General features: G+C 40.9%; 1 protein-coding gene across 1 annotated transcript in view; it reads right to left on the bottom strand.

Annotated features, from left to right (window-relative positions):
- The window catches only part of LOC134223106 (uncharacterized), a 258,705-nt gene extending 241,267 nt beyond the window's left edge, over nucleotides 1–17,438 (bottom strand). Inside the window, exon 1 of the mRNA XM_062702244.1 lies at nucleotides 17,051–17,438. Coding sequence (XP_062558228.1) covers nucleotides 17,051–17,066 — 16 coding nt within the window. The 5' untranslated portion in view covers nucleotides 17,067–17,438. The remainder of the gene's footprint in view (nucleotides 1–17,050) is intronic.
- Nucleotides 17,439–17,702: the final 264 nt, after the last annotated feature.

The following is a 17,702-nucleotide window of genomic DNA, read 5'->3' as shown; positions in this document are numbered from 1 at the left end:
CAACGAAGAATCTGAAAAATCTATCCCGCGAAAGTTCGGAAGAATTTTCCTAGGAAATAAAATAAAAATTGAGAACTGATAAGTTGCTTCGTTGTCGCCAGAGGCCGATAACAACAGAAATTCGGGATCGGAAGTGGGGCTGGGTCGGCCACACTCTACGTAGGGGCGGAAACGAAATCTGTAAGCAAGCATATTAGACTGGAACCCAGCGGGACATCGCAGCAGAGGCAGACCCAGAGGCTCATGGCGGCGAAGCCTCAATAAAGAAATAAAAGAAGTCGACCGAAATCTAACCTGGCAACAGGTTAAAGCGATAGCCGGGCATCGCTCAGGATGGAGATCTTTCAAGTCGGCCCTTTGCACCACCGGAGGTATATATGATCCATAAGTAAGTAAGTAAGATAAGTTGCTTCGCCAGCACGTTGAAAGTGATAGTATACCAAGTAGCCACATCAGGTATCAGGTATCAGAACGTCGGCTCCAGGGGCACGTTCACCTCAATTCGGGAGATTTGTGCCATCGCCTTCACAGCCTTTCTCATCACGCACCTGACGGAAAAGGAAGTGAACAAAAAGGAAAGGAATATGGATGGGAGAAAAATGGGAAGTTTGGGAAAGGTACCCTTGAAGAGGGCATACAACGTATACAACACGTACAAAAGCTCATAGCTCCTTACCACAACGGGTTATGAACAACAGAATACTTTGAAGGTTCAGGTTTCTGTAGTCAATTTCACTTAGTAAGTGTTTACCAAATATTTGGAAACGCAGTTGCGCATAAACTGTGCAGTTACATATCAGATGATAAGAAGTTCCATAATCTGATTCACAACCATCACAGACAAAGGATTCAACACGTTGAATATTTGCCATGTGATAGTTGAGTCGGCAGTGACCTGTCAAGGCCTTGACTAAGACACTGCAATTCTGTTTAGACAGATTAGCTAAATAGTTAGCTACTACCGGAGATGGCTCTCGGATATACAATTTTGTTTGTCGACATGAATCCAAACTACTCCAATACCGTTTGTGCTGAGTGGAAGCCCAAGAGCTAATCAAACGCTTCACCCAACACTTAGATATTGGAATAGCTGGCTCAGGACCAAAAAAGTCTTGTGATGCTCCAGTGCGAGCTAACTCATCAGCCAATTCGTTTCCAGCTATGGAAGAATGGCCAGGTACCCATATAAGGTGCAATGTATTAACTGAATTCAGTTCCTCTATTTGAGTTCGACATGCGATTACTAACTTCGACCTTGAGTTGGCCAGAAGCGAGGGCTTTGATAGCTGCTTGGCTATCTGAACAGAAGTATATTACTTTGCCCATTATGTGTTTCTACAGTGCGAATTGCAAATATTTCCGCTTGAAAGACAGTGCAGTGTCTACCCAGTGAGTGGGACTGTTCCAATCTTAGCTCACGCGAGTAGACACCTGCACCCGCTCTACCTTCGAAGAGGGAGCCGTCAGTATAACAAACAATGCTGTCCGACATACTTCTCTCCAAATAGCCAGATGTCCACTCATCCCGCGAGGGGAATTGTGTTGAAAATGTCCTATAAGGGAAACTACTAGCGAGTGTGAGATCACTTGGAGCAAGGACTGTTCTGTCCCAATCAACCATGAGTTGTAACAACGAAGTGTGTGTAGAACTGCGGTTTACAGGATTCTCTTCCATGAAACCGAGAACCCATAATCGGTAAGTACAAGAAAGTGCTTCTTGTTTGAGATGTATGTGTAGTGGGACAACGTCGAGAAGAACCTCGAGAGCAGCCGTGGGAGTCGAATAGAACGCACCAGTCATTGCCATTAGGCACATCCTTTGAAGATGGCCTAATTTAGACTGAATTGTCCTCACTTCACCCTTTTGCCACCACACAAGACATCCATAAGCCAAAATTGGTCGTACAACTGTTGTGTAAATCCATTTGATATATTTAGGTTTAAGACCCCAAGTTTTACCAAAAGTTCGTCGGCATTGACCGAAAGCCATACACGCATTTTGACTCTGAACTCAATGTTAGGAGTCCAGGAGAGCTTGGAATCAAGAATTAGTCCCACATACTTTACCTGATCCGTTACATTGATTTCAGAGTCAAAAAGATGTAATGGGCGAATACCATTACGGTTACGTTTTTCCGTGAAAAGTACAATAGATGTTTTATTCGGATTAACCGAAAGGCCATATTGGCGACACCAACTTTCGACTGCCTGAAGAGCATTTTGCATCAGGTCGAATAAAGTAGTAATACACAAACCGGCTATTAATATTAGATAGTCGTCGGCAAATCCATAGGTAGGAAAACCGCCATTATTGAGTAATCTCAATAGCGTATCTGCAACGAGGTTCCACAAAAGTGGAGATAATACTCCCCCTTGAGGGCAGCCACAGACACTTAATTTTCTAATCGCTGCTTGACGTAATGTCGAGTAGAGATGTCGGTTTTTAAGCATCTGGTGAATCCATTTGGTAATTATATTAGGTAGCCCATGACAACGTGCGGCTTCCAATATTGCATCGAAAGACACGTTGTCAAAAGCACCCTCAATATCTAAGAACGCACCCAAGCATGATTGCTTTTGAGCAAATGCTTTTTCGATGTCGTAGACAACCTTGTGTAGAAGAGTCACGGTGGACTTTCCAGATTGGTAAGCATGTTGATTAACATGAAGAGGCATATTTGCCAAACAGTCATCACGAATGTGATGATCGATAATGCGTTCTAAGCATTTCAGAAGAAATGAAGTCAGACTGATGGGTCTAAAACTCTTTGCTTCTTCATACGAAGCACGTCCTCCTTTTGGGATAAACTTTACAGTGACATCCCGCCAGGATATGGGAATATACCCAGTAGCAAAACTGCATACTAAAGGTTTTTTCAAAACATGTTTGACATGCTCAAAACCCTTCTGAAGAAGAACGGGATAGATCCCATCTTCCCCTGGAGATTTGTAAGGAGCAAAACTATTAAGAGCCCATTGAATCGATTCAGTAGTTATGATTCTACGAGCCTGAGCCCAAGACCCATAACTACATGAAAAGACATCAGGAACATCCGAAGATGCAATATCTACACATCCAGGGAAGTGTGTATCAAATAAGTGCTCTAACGCTTCTTCGTCAGAAGAAGTGTAGTCGCCATTTGGCTTGCGAATTTCGCCAACTTGGAAATCCTTGGATCTCGCAAGAATTTTGTTCAATCGAGTGGCTTCACTCAAATTGGAAACATTTGCACAAAGGTTTTTCCAGCCGAATCGTTCAGCAGATCGTAGAGCCTTCTTGTAAGCTTTGCGAGCCAACTTGAAAGAATCCGTCCCTGCTGAATGGCGTCTGTTCCAACTCCTTCTACACTGCTTCCTGAGCTTAGCCAAATCGGAATTCCACCACGGGGTTCCTCTTGAGGTTTTCACAGAACGCAAGGGGCAAGCTTCTTCAAAAGCTTCCACGATATGCAACGTTGTAGTATCAACGGCATCATCCAAGTCGGTAGGAGTTTCAATGGATGGTAGATATCCATGAAATTTTGTAGAGAGCAACTCTGTATAGAGATCCCAGTTGGTTAAACGGGGATTTCTAAAACGCAAGGTCTGCGAAGAAACATTCAACTGATCAAAATAGATGTAGCGATGGTCAGATATGGATTCCTCATCTGACACATGCCAATTCGTCAACTCGTGACTGATTCTATTGGAGCAGAGAGTTATGTCTAATACTTCTGCTCTATTAGATACCATAAAGGTTGGGCGATTGCCTATGTTAAGTAAACCAAGTTCGGTACTACTTAAGTATTCCATCAAGCTGGAGCCTCTCAGATTGATATCCGAGCTACCCCAGATGATGTGATGAGCATTAGCATCACTACCGACAATTAGCGGAAGGCCTTTTGACGTGCAATAACTGACCACTTGTTTGAAAGCATCCGTAGGGGTTGGTTCATCATGTGGTAAATAAACCGAACAATAGACGTATTTCCTGACGGGGGATCCGCCAGTTGCATCAATTGTGACAGCACATACATCTCTGGTTGTTAGTTCAGAGATAAGTGTAGCAACGATAGCGTTGTTAACAAGTACACATGCACGCGGCATTGATCGAGAGTTTGCCATTTCATTACTGAAAGCAGCAAAAACCGGGTTCACTAGGTTACCTAGGTAAAGACTACCCTTGCGAAAATAGGGTTCCTGCACCAAAGCCACTTGGGATTTGCCATTTTGCATAAGTCTACAAAGATTAATCGTTGCTGTTCTTTTGTGCTGAAGATTGATTTGAGCTATCCTAACTGTAGCCATTGCGAATTACGATAATACACTCCACAACTTCAACATTTATGTGAACAGCAACGATGAAACCAAGTCGGTATCGTATCAAGAACGTCAAAGACGAAACACAGAGTACACTGTGAAAAACGCATAAAGCGAATCCATATAGGTGACAATTAGATAAAAACTAAATAAAACATACTCATAATCCCACCCTTATTTAACCTCAAGTTGAGATTGAATAAGAGTAGCCGATTATTCCGGAGAAGCAAAAAGTCAACTACACCATAGCTCCGGTTAGCGCAATAAGGGCTTAATACTGTGAAGGGTGCCCTGGTGCTTCACAGGCTCCGTTAGCGATTAGGTTCCCCCTAACCATTCATTCATAGGCACGGTAAGCATAAAGCCGCATCACACCAAGAATTAGGGGTCACCTGTATGGTGGACTTTTACCACTGGAACAGGCAATCCGTAGCGTTATTCTTAGCCAGACAACCGGCTGCCGACACCACACGGCTATCTAGGCTGTTCGTGGAGAGAAGTTGACATTGACTTTACGTCAACTCTCAATGTGGCCGAACAGCCTTAAAAGTAATAAATTAACTTCGGAAATAATGCCCAATTTTGCAATTATCAGCACCTATTTTTATATCATCATCGTGGCTGAATAATTCTAATTTAGGCGATAAACTTAAAGAACAACAAAAATTTAATTTTGACAAAAAGGAAATTCCGAAAAATTTACAAGGAAATTCCAAAGAATTTCCAACGAGGAAATTCCCAAGAAATTCCCACTGAAATTCGGAAAATTTCCAACGAAGAATCCGATAAATCTATCCCGCGAAAGTTCGGAAGAATTTTCCTAGGAAATAAAATAAAAATTGAGAACTGATAAGTTGCTTCGTTGTCACCAGAGGCCGATAACAACAGAAATTCAGGATCGGAAGTGGGGCTGGGTCGGCCACACTCTACGTAGGGGCGGAAACGAAATCTGTAAACAAGCATTAGACTGGAACCCAGCGGGACATCGCAGCAGAGGCAGACCCAGAGGCTCATGGCGGCGAAGCCTCAATAAAGAAATAAAAGAAGTCGACCGAAATCTAACCTGGCAACAGGTTAAAGCGATAGCCGGGCATCGCTCAGGATGGAGATCTTTCAAGTCGGCCTTTTGCACCACCGGAGGTGTATAGGATCCATAAGTAACTAAGTAAGATAAGTTGCTTCGCCAGCAGGTTGAAAGTGATAGTATACTAAGTAGCCACATGGTAGCAGTTGAAAGAAAGTAGAAGCCTGGGGTGGTATTGCGCACCTCGACTCAAAACGATCGTATGACAGATACGAAAGAGGTTCAAGAAACAAAAGATCGCGAAATCGATCGCTAATGGGTCAAGCCCAGAAAAAACATCAGTAAAACCACCAGAAGCTAAAGTTAAACAAATTGAAATAAAAGCACACTAAAATGTTTCTGATAAACTGACACCATGTCCAAGTGTCGCTAGTCCATTTGGAAAAAGAAGGACCGTTTGGCCGAAAATCATTCGGCCGAATGCCACTTGGACGAAGGTCATTTGGCTGAACATTTCATTAGGCCGAAAGTCATTTGGCCGAACATGTCATTTGGACCTTTAACGTCTCACTTCTCACTTCTCAATCATTATTTTTTACTTCTCACTGAGAAGAGAGACATCTCTCTTCTTACTTCGCTCTGGCCACTTTTTGCAGTGAAAAGTGGTCGGGGTTCTGCCAAAACACACTAAGCGCCAACAAAAAATAACCTATTTTCTGCCTATGTTTTCGTTTAGTGGATTTAATTGATCATGAATCATACCGAATATCCCCCGACCTCATAACTGAGGATATCATATATCAAATATGCGTATGAATTAATATGAAATGATTCCCGTTTTCCTTATGCGAACAAAATATTACAAGTCAGTAAAAAAGCCGCTTGGTGCGGTTTGGCTAAACCCCGACCAAGTGAGACATGAGGAGTGAGAAATGAGAAGTGAGACGTCTATCTTCTCGCTTTTCAGTCTTCATTTCTCCATTCTTATGGAGAATCTCTCTCTGTGAAAAGTGAGTAATGCAAAATAAGAAGTGGGACGTCTCACTTCTTACTTTACACAGCGGGAAGTGTGAAATGAGGAGTGCGAAGTGAGACGTCTTTTTTTCTTTTCACAGTAATTATTTCTCACTTCTCACTGTGAAAAATAGGAGGTGCTGAAACAATTAGAGACCCAGGGAGTGGAATTTGTATCCTAGAGTAGGACCAGCAAAGCCCCAAGCTGCTGGTCTGAAGCCACGGCAGCTTCCAGGGTGGGCACTCAAGGCCTTCTTTTATTATTCTCCCTGGTCCTCAGGATCGTTTTAATTTTTACAGTGTTGGTCTGTGGAGATAATTCCTTTTTTGTTGGTTTTATTCAGTTTTATGTGGTGGAAAGGCGGACAATAACAAGGCGAACGGAAACATCGGAAAACAAGATTTTTTTTTAACTTAAGACTTAACGGACAACTGTGGTTCGGAGGGCCATACAAACTTTGAAGAAATAAATGCATTTTTTCGTTTTATTTAAAGACTAAAGAGGGGGGGGGGGGGTAACAGGTGAGCTTACCGGTACGTTGCGGCCGTTGCTGCTACTGATGATCGATGTTGTTTTGAGGCTTCTGATGTTTCTTCTCTGGATCGTTTCTTCTGGCTTCTTCTTCACCGCCAAGCTTTCACAGCATAAAGGGGGGTGTATTTCGACGGTTAGGCCTAAGTGACGAACGGCCATTGTTTCGCGAGTTCGGTGGGTGGAACAGTAGCGCACACTGTTCTGGTCGGGATTCGAGCGAGCTGACACCATAATTAACTGGCAAGGTACAGACTTTACGGAACGTCACTGTAGTAACACCATTGCCACTTCCGACCAAACTTCACTGCAGTTTTTTTCCACACTCGCTCGAATTGTTTCGTACGTTCCGATCAAAGCAAGCTTGGCTCGGATGGCACTAACTTTTGCAAAATGGTGTCTTTTGCCAACCGTTCATGCGGTTTGCTACACTTTGATCCGTACTATTTATTTTAATTATTTAAAACTGATCGTAACGTTTTAGCTGCTTATAGTTTTTTTAGGACTAGTTTTCACAAAGTTATCACTAACACGCGAATTTCGTTTATGCAACGGACGAAACCGGACCGTCTTTCTTCACCACTCCGGACCAAACTTGTCAATAGAAGAGAGCGATTTCCATCCCGTCATCTGCTTTTATCTCCTTTCTTAAAATTCTTAAAACTTCTAGCAAGCATTCTTTATGTCCAAAAAATCGTCGATGAGTTCTTCAACATCGATGAGTTACTTACACACTAAACAAAACAATAACATTTTTAAATAGGTGTCATGCAAAATATTTAATTTAAAACTGAATTCCGATTGACGGCTTCATGCTAAGCCTCAACAATCCTAACCTGACACTTGTTTTCCTTTTTTTAAATAGTTTCTTTTAAATAAATATTGATTTAAATGTAAATAAAGCATATCAATAAATAGATTAATAATAAATAATGAATAAGTAAATAAATGATCTATCTCAATAAATATGAAATAAGAGTTCAGTGCGTGTTGGCTCTTGTTTCGGACGGCAGAATGATCGCGCGATTTGCCGAAATTTTGTGTTTTGGTTCGTAAGTAAATTGATGAATATATTTTTAATTTTTACAGCATATACTGTTATTGACAAACGCTCTATATTTTCGAATAGAGCTCCCTATTATTCACCTTTCCCACTAATACAAATTTTCCTTCCCGAGACATCTATGAAGGTAGTATGGGTTCCCTGCATCTTCACTAGTAGATGTTGAACTAACATTCCTTCCCTTCCTTCCGTGATTGTAAGGACGTGGCCAGGTATACAACTGCTACTGTATAGGAAAAGGTACTAATCCCAAGCACCAATTTGCGACAATGTACAGTAGATTGCTCAATTGAGCATTGTATAGCCACCCACGATTTGTACAATCACATATGCTATGCTATGCTATCTCAATAAATATGAAATAAATAAATAATTAATATATCTGAATAAATAGTGAAATAAATAAATAATTGAATTTGTAAATGAATAAGTAAATAAATAAGTAAATAAATAAAGCATCTGAATAAATGAAGAAAATCTGCAATCGGAATACATAACAAAAATGAATAAATAATAAATAAAGACACCTTAAGCTACTAAGCGTAAAATAAACATCGTAATCAAACAAAAAAATGTGGAAACAGACAATTATTATACACTTAGACATTTAAATTAGAAATATAAACATACAATTTGAATAAAAAAATAACAATAAATATTCTCCGGACCATCAGCTGGCCTTTCCAACACGTAACAACATTGTTACCAAAAACGGTTGGTAACAGTGCGAAGTGAGTGATAAGACGTCTCATTTCTCGCTTTGTACTACCCACTTTTCGCAGGGAGAAGTAAAAAGTGAGAAATGATTAGTGAGAAGTCAAAAGCGAGACGCCTCACTTTTCACAATAATCATTTTTAGCTTCTCATTGCGAAAAGTGAATTTGATTTGTTTTTTTTTATGATTGTCAGCAAGTATGTTAGCAAAAAGAAGCAACGAGATTTGTGCTGTATTTATGCTCCGAGAGATGAAAACAGAACAGTTCTTCTACTAAGAATACTTACACAATTTGCATGCATGAATTTTCGACCTGTGCATTATCGTTTGCAACCATAAACGAGGTGGACCCAATTAATAAGGCTAGTACGGCATAGACAACGTTCAATAGAATATTATTCAAAATATCCGCTGGACTCTCTCTGGAATTTTCACGAGAAATTCTTCGGAATTCCCACGGAAAATTCTTCAAAGTTTTCGCGGAAGTTTAAAATGTATTTTCTCAACGAAAAAAAAAACTTTGCTCGGAATTTTTAAGGAATTTCTTTGGTTTTCTACAGAAAATTCTTTTTATTTTTCATAAAAAGCTCTTGGGTGTAAGCGACATACAGCTTAACTGCCAATTTGACCGGGAAAGCCGTTTTCCCTAACATGTCGTTTGGCCGAAGAAGTTAAATGATAATTGAACTTTTTGTCTAGCAAAATTCCATCATCATTTCCGAGCCAAACTGAACGTTTATCTGAAACTATCATTAGGTCGCAAATGGTTTGACCGAAAATGTAGTTTGACTGAAAGGAACAATCAGCCGAACTAGTTATTTGTCTAAAACAATTGTTTGCCCTTACATGTGATATGTCGTCGTTTGACCGAATAGATCATTACATTGCAGAAAGGCTAATGGCTTCCAAAAATGTCCTTTCTTCAAAACAACAATTTTGCCCAAAAGGTATTATTTTTTGCGAAAAATGTGTCATTCGACTGAATTGATTATTTTGCCAAAAAAAGTCGCTTAGGTCAATTGGCAGAAAATTCCGTTTGGTCGAAGGGATTCTTTTGTACACAGTTAAAATTCCTGAAAAATATACGCTATGGAAGTATTTGAACCTATATTTTTGTGTACAATAGCCCCTTTAATTTTACATCCAACTTTCTCTTGTACACAATATTGATTACAAGCTCCATAGCAACGACGACCTGTCATTTTAAAAAGTGATGGAAAAATGAGTCGAATCAAACGGAGCCTTTTTGTTACATCATATATGCTGTAACATATTAATACTGTGTAGAAAGGACATTTCCGGGTCAAATGGCTCTTCTTACCAAATGACCACTCCTACCAAACGGCATCATGATATAGCTCAATGGTCGTTTGACAAAAAGGCCATTCCACCATATATGTCATTTGACTGAACGGGTGAATATTTTAACCATATTAACTGTTCCGTTGGGCCATACGACATTTACGGCCTATACTGTCAAACGTCCATTTCGGCCAAATGGCATTTTCGGGATGATAGGACCGGACCGGATAGGTAGGTCAAACGACTTTTTCGACCAAATAACCAGTTCGGCCGTATTTTGATTTCAGCCAATGGAATTTCCCAAGAATTTCTTATGGACAGTACACTAGTCGTTGCAACATGTTTACATTTCAGTAACGTCAAGCGGTTGTCGGTCGACGTCAGATGCAATAGAAGTGCACGGTGTGCCGCTGTTCAAAATCTTAAAAAAATTCACAAGTAAATTGCAAAGAATGCTCGAGAAAATTCCGAAGAGTTTTCCGAGCACAACTTCAAAGAATTATTCAACCAAATTTTGAACAATTTCCAGAGGAATATGACGAGTAGGGTGGCTCAAAAAACATTTTTTCAAATTTTTTGATGGGCCGCCCTTTTATTCGATTCTATGTGATGCCCTGATGCTCTGAACAAAATTTCAGCCAAATCGGTCAACGTTTGGGCAACGTCCAACTGCAAATCACTGTTTTTGGATGTTTCTGCATACATTTTTCCATATAAACTTCCAACGAGTTTAGCACCGCCCAAACGTTGACCGATTTGGCTGAAATTTTGTCCAGAGCATCAGGGCATCAAATAGAACTGAAAAAGAGAGCGGCCCATCAAAAAAATTGAAAAAAGTTTTTCCCATACTAATTTGAGCCACCATAATGACGAGTAATTCCAAAGAATTTTCAAACGCAATTTTGAAGAATTTTCCAAGTAAATTGCGAAGAATTCTAATTTGATATCAAAAAATAGTGCGAAGGAAATTACGATGAAGCTTGCTGAAAAAATCTCGAAGAAGTAGTCGAAGGAAATTTGACGAAGGATTTGTCTAGTAAATCCAGAAGAACTTCCCAGAGAATTTATGAAGAATCCACCAAGAATCTACCGAAGAATTTCGAGAAGGAATTGCGAATAATTTCCCGAGAAAACTTTCGAAGAACTTCTAGACGAAGAATTGGCCGAGAAAATTCCGAAAATTTTCTCGAGAAATTCACGTCGTGTCAAAGTCACGACAAACGCCGTCACCGACGATTTCATGACCGACGCACTCCTTTATAAAGGATCCAGTGCCAGTGTATCTTCGGAAGAGAGGGGTTTCTGTGCCGTTTCGAGTTTCATTGGCCGCATCAAAACAACAAACAGAACTTGGGCACTGAATAACAACTTCGAACCTGTTTTGTTCATGATATTCAGAAATACGAAACTACAGTGGAATTTGAAAGATTCTTCAAATAGTCACGGCTAGTAGATCAGCTGCTTATATGGTACGGTTTATGAACAGTGCTCGAAGAAGCAAATGTCAACGGGTTTCAACGTAATTTCCTTGAACAGATGAAAATCAATATATGGGCGTACAGAAGTACAGTACATAATAGGAGTATTAACGCTCATTTACCCTTTTGCTTTTCTCGTACACCAAGGTGTAACGAAAAGGCTATATATTCCCTTCCAAGACGATTTTGTGATAAAAGGTCCGGAGACCCATAGTGTTATATACCGACTCAGCTCGACGAATTAAGATGATGTCTGTCTGTGTGTATGTGTATGCGTGTGTGTATGTATTCTTCTTCTTCTTCTTCTTACTGGCATTACATCCCGACACTGGGACAAAGCCGCCTCGCAGCTTAGTGTTCATTAAGCACTTCCATATTTGATAACTGCGAGGTTTTTAAACCAAGTTACCATTGTTGCATTCGTATACCATGATGCTAACACGATGATACGTTTATGCCCAGGGAAGTCGAGACAATTTCCAATCCGAGAATTGCCTAGACCGGCACTGGAATCACCACCCTCAGCATGGTGTGTATGTATGTGCGCAAAATAAAACTCATTCATCTATTAGGCATTTATCTTGATCCAATTTGTTTGTAATTAGTTGCATTCGACGAGGAATCCTGTCCTATTGTTTCCTATTGAAAATTGGCCAGATCGGACTTCGGGATCAAAAGTTATGGCCAAAATACGATTCATATACAAAAAAAAAACACGCTGAGAAATTATAACTCTATTCTTTTTTGTATGGGCTGTTCGGGCACATTGAGAGTTGACGTAAAGTCAATGTCAACTTCTCTCTACGAACAGCCTAGATGGCCGTGTGGTGTCGGCAGCTGGTTATCTGGCTTAAAATAACATTACAGATTGCCTGTTCCAGTGGTAAAAGTCCACCATAGAGGTGACCCCTAATTCTCGGTGTGATGCAGTTCTATGCTTACCGTGCCTACGAATTAATGATGAGAGGGGGGGGGGTCTAATAAGAACCCAACCGCAAACGGAGCCAGTAAATCACCAGGGCCCCCTTCACAGTATTTAGCCCTCGCTGTGCTAACCGGAGCTATGGCGTAGTTGACTTTTCACTTCTCTGAGATAATCGGCTACTCTTATTCAATCTCAACGTGAGGTTAAATAGGAGTGAGGTTATGAATATGTGTGACTGAATTCGCCCTATAGTAGACCTCTGGGGGTCCATAATAGGAATTTGCTTCCCTATAGTTGACACTTCATTTAATTTTTATGTTCCGTTTCGGGACGTTCTTCTTCTTCCCATTATGCCCCCCCAAACATTCGTATAATGGACACTCACGTGTTTGTGTTTATTTTTCATAGAATTATAAAAATCATTTAATTTTACTTTCCATAGCATTTTCAATGCATGAAAACAAATCATAGGACTGTAAGGTAGGTTCTTCCTATGGAATTTCATAGCAAAATGTTTACATTGTGATGTAATAATGCAAAAATGGCTGGAGGGTCCACTATTGGGAACTTTACCTATATGGATTCGCATTGTGCGTTTCTTTACAATGTACTTTTGTCAGTCACCTATATGGATTCGCATGATGCGTTTTTCATAGTCTATTCTGTGTTTCGTCTTTGGCGTTCGGCTTCAGCTAGTCTTGTTTATTCTCAACTTGAGGTTGATTAAGGTTGGGGTAATGAATATGTTTTGTCGCATTATGCGTTTTTCACAGTGTACTCTGTATCCCGTCTTTGACGTTCGGCTTTGGCTACTCTTGTTCAATATCAAAGTGAGTGTGGGGTTATGAATATGTGTTTTACTTAGATTTTCAACAAATTGTCACCTATATGGATTCGCATACATACAAAACAAAATGCATCGTATGTATGTATTATTGATTGTATCCTCCTTCTCCAGAAACCTGTTCCATTCTCCTTTCCAACTTCACTTCCTCTTCCTTTCTCCTTTTCACTTCCTTTTGCGTCAGGTAAATGATGAGAAAGGTCAGTGAAGGCGATGACACAAATCTCCCAAATTGAGGGGAATGTGCCTCCTGAGTCGACGTTCTGATACCTGATACCTGATACACCAAGGTGTAACGAAAAGGCTATATATTCACTTCCAAGACGATTTTGTGATAGAAAGTCCGGAAACCCATAGTATCATATACCAATCGACTCAGCTCGACGAATTGAGATGATGTCTGTCTGTGTGTATGTGTGTGCGTGTGTGTATGTATGTGCGCAAAATAAAACTCATTCATCTTTTAGGCACTTATCTTAATCCGATTTATTTGTAGTTGCATTCGACGAGGAATCCTGTTCTATTGTTTCCTATTGAAAATTGGCCAGATCGGACTACGGGATCAAAAGTTATGGCCAAAATACGATTTATATACAAAAAAACACCCTGAGAAATTCTCACTCTATTTTTTTAGTATATCTGATGTACGAGAAAGGCACAAAGGTTTTGTTGGATAGTAGTGTAAAGTTATGTAATTCATATCTGTATTGGTAATCATATCGTTTTTGTTTTTTTTTTCAAATCTAATTAAATTGTTATTAGTACTCCAACATATCATTAAAATATTATTGTACAACGCTCCTTCTTCTAAATCACTACATCATCTCAGGAATCTCCAAGCAAATTACGAGGCGATGGTGAACGAGATAATGCAAAACTCCCACATTTCTCAACGGTGCACTACACCACTGCCGTAATCTGGAAAAGTGACGTAACAGCCATTTTACAACATGCATGTTTTCCATTTTTCTGTTAAAGAGCTCCATGAGTAGTACTCGTTAACACCATTTTTGGAAAATGGCGTATACGTCACTTTTTCAGATTACGGCAGACCACCAGATCATGCCAGTGGCTTCAAATATAATAATTACAACCAAAAACAATGGGTGGCATTATTTATGAGTTTAACTGTTTGGGCAGTTCATCCTGAAGCTGCATATAGGTCATTTTCTTAAATACTTTCTAGTCAATACTTGCAAAATATTCGAACAACAAAACAGGAACCTGTTGATTGAAGAGCTACTTCATTCAAACAACTTCTGTTTCAGTTGTTTATGTTGGATTCAATGCAACTTCATTGGTATGGAACAATAAACAGGAAACTGCCTTACATATGTTAATGGAATTCCGGTTTGCTCCGGCAACGATTGGGGTGACCTGCTTCAGGCCCACGTTTGTCTGCAATCTGTCCTTCAACCCATTACAAGCTATTGGACCACCAGTCGGCGACTCCCTTTTCATATATGCGACGGAAAACTTTTAATAGCATCATTTTTATATTAAACTTTATGATTATTAGCCATTTTATGTACTTTACGGCAATAAATAACATCGACTTTCACAACTCACTGCAACAGTCAGTGCCGCCGCCTCCGTTGGATGGAGAGCGGTGACGACAGAGCTTCCATTCATGCCCGACAATAATGTTGAGTTGAGTCCTCCTGCGCCACGAAACGATGCGATGGCTCACTCACATATACGTGAAGAGCATTCCGGCGTTTTCCGTGGGGCGAGTTTTCTGCAGTTCGTACGTACGCCGCCGCTCGAAAAATGTGAACAAATTTTCTAATATAAACACACTTCACGTCCTCCGCCGCGAGTGAGTTGCGAGTATATCGTAAGTAGCGAGGACGGACGCAAAGCAGCAAGTTTATTACGTAGGACTAAGGACAACCGACCCCGACTGCCGCCGCGGTAAGGAATGTCAGGAAGCGACTTTTTATTTCCAATCCCTACACGGCACACAGTGTGGTTGGTGCGGACTGGCCAGCCGGGCGGCGGGGTAGGAGAAAAAAAGGAACTGTCTCAATCTGCTGATTGCGAAACCTCAGCGTCGACGGCGACCGCCGATGATGAAGCCAATGAAGGATGTGGAATGGGGTTCGAAGGATTCGGAAGTAAGGATGCTGCGTCGGGCAGACAGACAAGTGGAAAAACCCGCAAAGATATGCGGTGGCTCGTAGTCGTCGACGATGACGACGATGGTCGTGTTGAAACGAGGATCGCAAGCTAAAAAGAAAGTACCTACATGTGTAAGAGCAATATTTATATGTTATTATTAGTCATCGTTGGCATAAAGCACAATAATGTGTTGAATGTGAAGTGGGTTGAAAGTTTGTAGAAGAGGTCTGAAGAACTTGTGTGGCTCGAAGCATCGTTGTTTGGACATGCACTGTAAAATTTGTTTGCACTTAACTGAACGAGTTTTCTGAACGTTCTACAAATGTAGTAGTTGATATGTCTTTAATCATTGCACTTTATTTATTTTAAAAGAATGTATTTAGTTGCACCAATAAAAAAAACATACAGTCGTTATTTCAGTTTAATTTTCTGTCAGTATAATTAATCGTCTTTACGACTGTCATCACATCGAATGCAATTTCCCTGCAAGAACGTTCTATTCACTTCACGGCTCACGAAGTTTTATTTTCCCGGAACAGTCTTCTAATAGGCTAGGGCCGAGGTCACACTCCACGATGCGAAAAAGATTAGCCAGTCCCTTCTACCAGTCGAGACTAAATATTGAACGGCGATGATGCCTCTCCACACTGTGTACACGCCATTCGCTTCGGTTCATAAAAACAGATAAACTGTTTCGAGATGTATCTCTGAATACGAGCATGAACGGAAGGAACTTGCAGAAATTGCAATTTTCCCGCTTCACACACGGAGAGGAAAATCATTGAAAAGCAGTGTCTGGCAAAAGGCTTTACTCCCGCCCGGTTGAGATTTTCTTTCCCAAATCTGTATGATTGCCCGGTCCGAGCAGATGTGTTGCCTTCAAAGTAGATCTAAACTACGTTCTTCATTGTACCCAAGAAGATAGTTAGGCAACACTGCGCCTCATTCAAAGTCTGTGGGTGTCACAATCATCTCCTGTGCCAGCTTTGTGCCCATCCCTCGTCTGCCTGATGGCTGGACGGACGGACACGGTTTAGTTAGATAACTAGCCTGCAACTAATAAAGCGGCAGTTTCAGCCTTGTGAGAAGCAGCAGTAGCAGCATCATTCACGCAGAAGGTTGTGCATCGAGAGCATAAACGGGAAGAGCCATACACAAGTCAGATGAGACCGATTTAGTAATCATCATCGTAATAATGCAATCTGGGGTGGGCGAGCGTGCAGGAGACCGAGAAAAAAGCCAATTTTCTTCTATAATTGTGTTCTGGTCTCTGGACGGCAATCAAGAACTTTTTATTCAGTAGGTAGGAAATGGGCCTACATTTTCGTTATTTGCACGGTTGCTGCTATTCGAGACTCGACGTTTTGAAGTTTTAAATTGAATACACTTTGTTACTTTGGTTTAGTTCGATTAGGGGTGTGCATGGTGTTTAGTTTGTCTAAAAATTTGTATCCGTCATATGGAATTATGCAATAACTAATAATTACATATTTGTGAACTGTGGATCTTTTCAATGAACATTTAGTTTGTTTGGTTTAGATTTCGTTGAAGTGGCTATTGCGTTACTTTACATTTCACACCAACGACATTCGTCTAATTTGGGCATCGCCTCAATGTACAATACCCCAACATTGATTTCAATCCTGTTCCCCATTTTCCATTGCCTTCCCAGACCGACAAACTTCCATCCCAATTTGCAATCAAAACTACCCACAGAGCTCCAAAAGACTTACCTTGCTGATAGCTCATCGTACGTTTAATCCGTCCCCTGTGATTCAAGTGTTGTTGGTGCCGGGGTGTTGTCGTGTTTCAAATTCCGATGTAGTTCCTTCGCACTCCCTCACACGCACACCCACCCACGTATCAGTTCGTATCTGTCTCTCTCACCTGCCACTTTATCCACTTGGCAGCAAGTTTCGATTACTCATCATCACTTCGGAGGCGGCGGTGAAAGGGGAGGCCCTGCCGGCAGGACGATGCAGAACGAGGACAACATCCAGGATTGCGGATCGATTCGGGTGTCAATGGCAAAGCACGGTCGCAAGCAGCAGCAGCAGCACCTGGGAATTGAAACAGATACCGACACAGAAAGACCCGGTGAGTGAGTGAAAAACCATAATCGTTAAGTCGAGCATATTAAAAACATGATACAGATGTTGCGATGTGTTTCGATTCGGGGCATGTTGAATCGGTAAATTGTATCTATCGTCGTCGTTGCTTCGATTTGTCCGACTCGGATCGGTTGGTGACAAACTAGAAAATTCGATTAAATTCAATTAAATCCTCTGTGACTGTTTCGATGATTCAGGGGTTCGATGAACTTTTGCGGGAGTCGGAATGTGCTTTTCAGGTGTTCTTTTGGGCGAACGAATTGAATCAGATTAG

The sequence above is a fragment of the Armigeres subalbatus genome, chromosome 3 (genome assembly GCF_024139115.2).
Source record: "Armigeres subalbatus isolate Guangzhou_Male chromosome 3, GZ_Asu_2, whole genome shotgun sequence".
Lineage (NCBI taxonomy): Eukaryota > Metazoa > Arthropoda > Insecta > Diptera > Culicidae > Armigeres > Armigeres subalbatus.
Note: the sequence above shows the minus strand (reverse complement) of the source record. Positions and strands in the feature narration are given on the sequence as shown.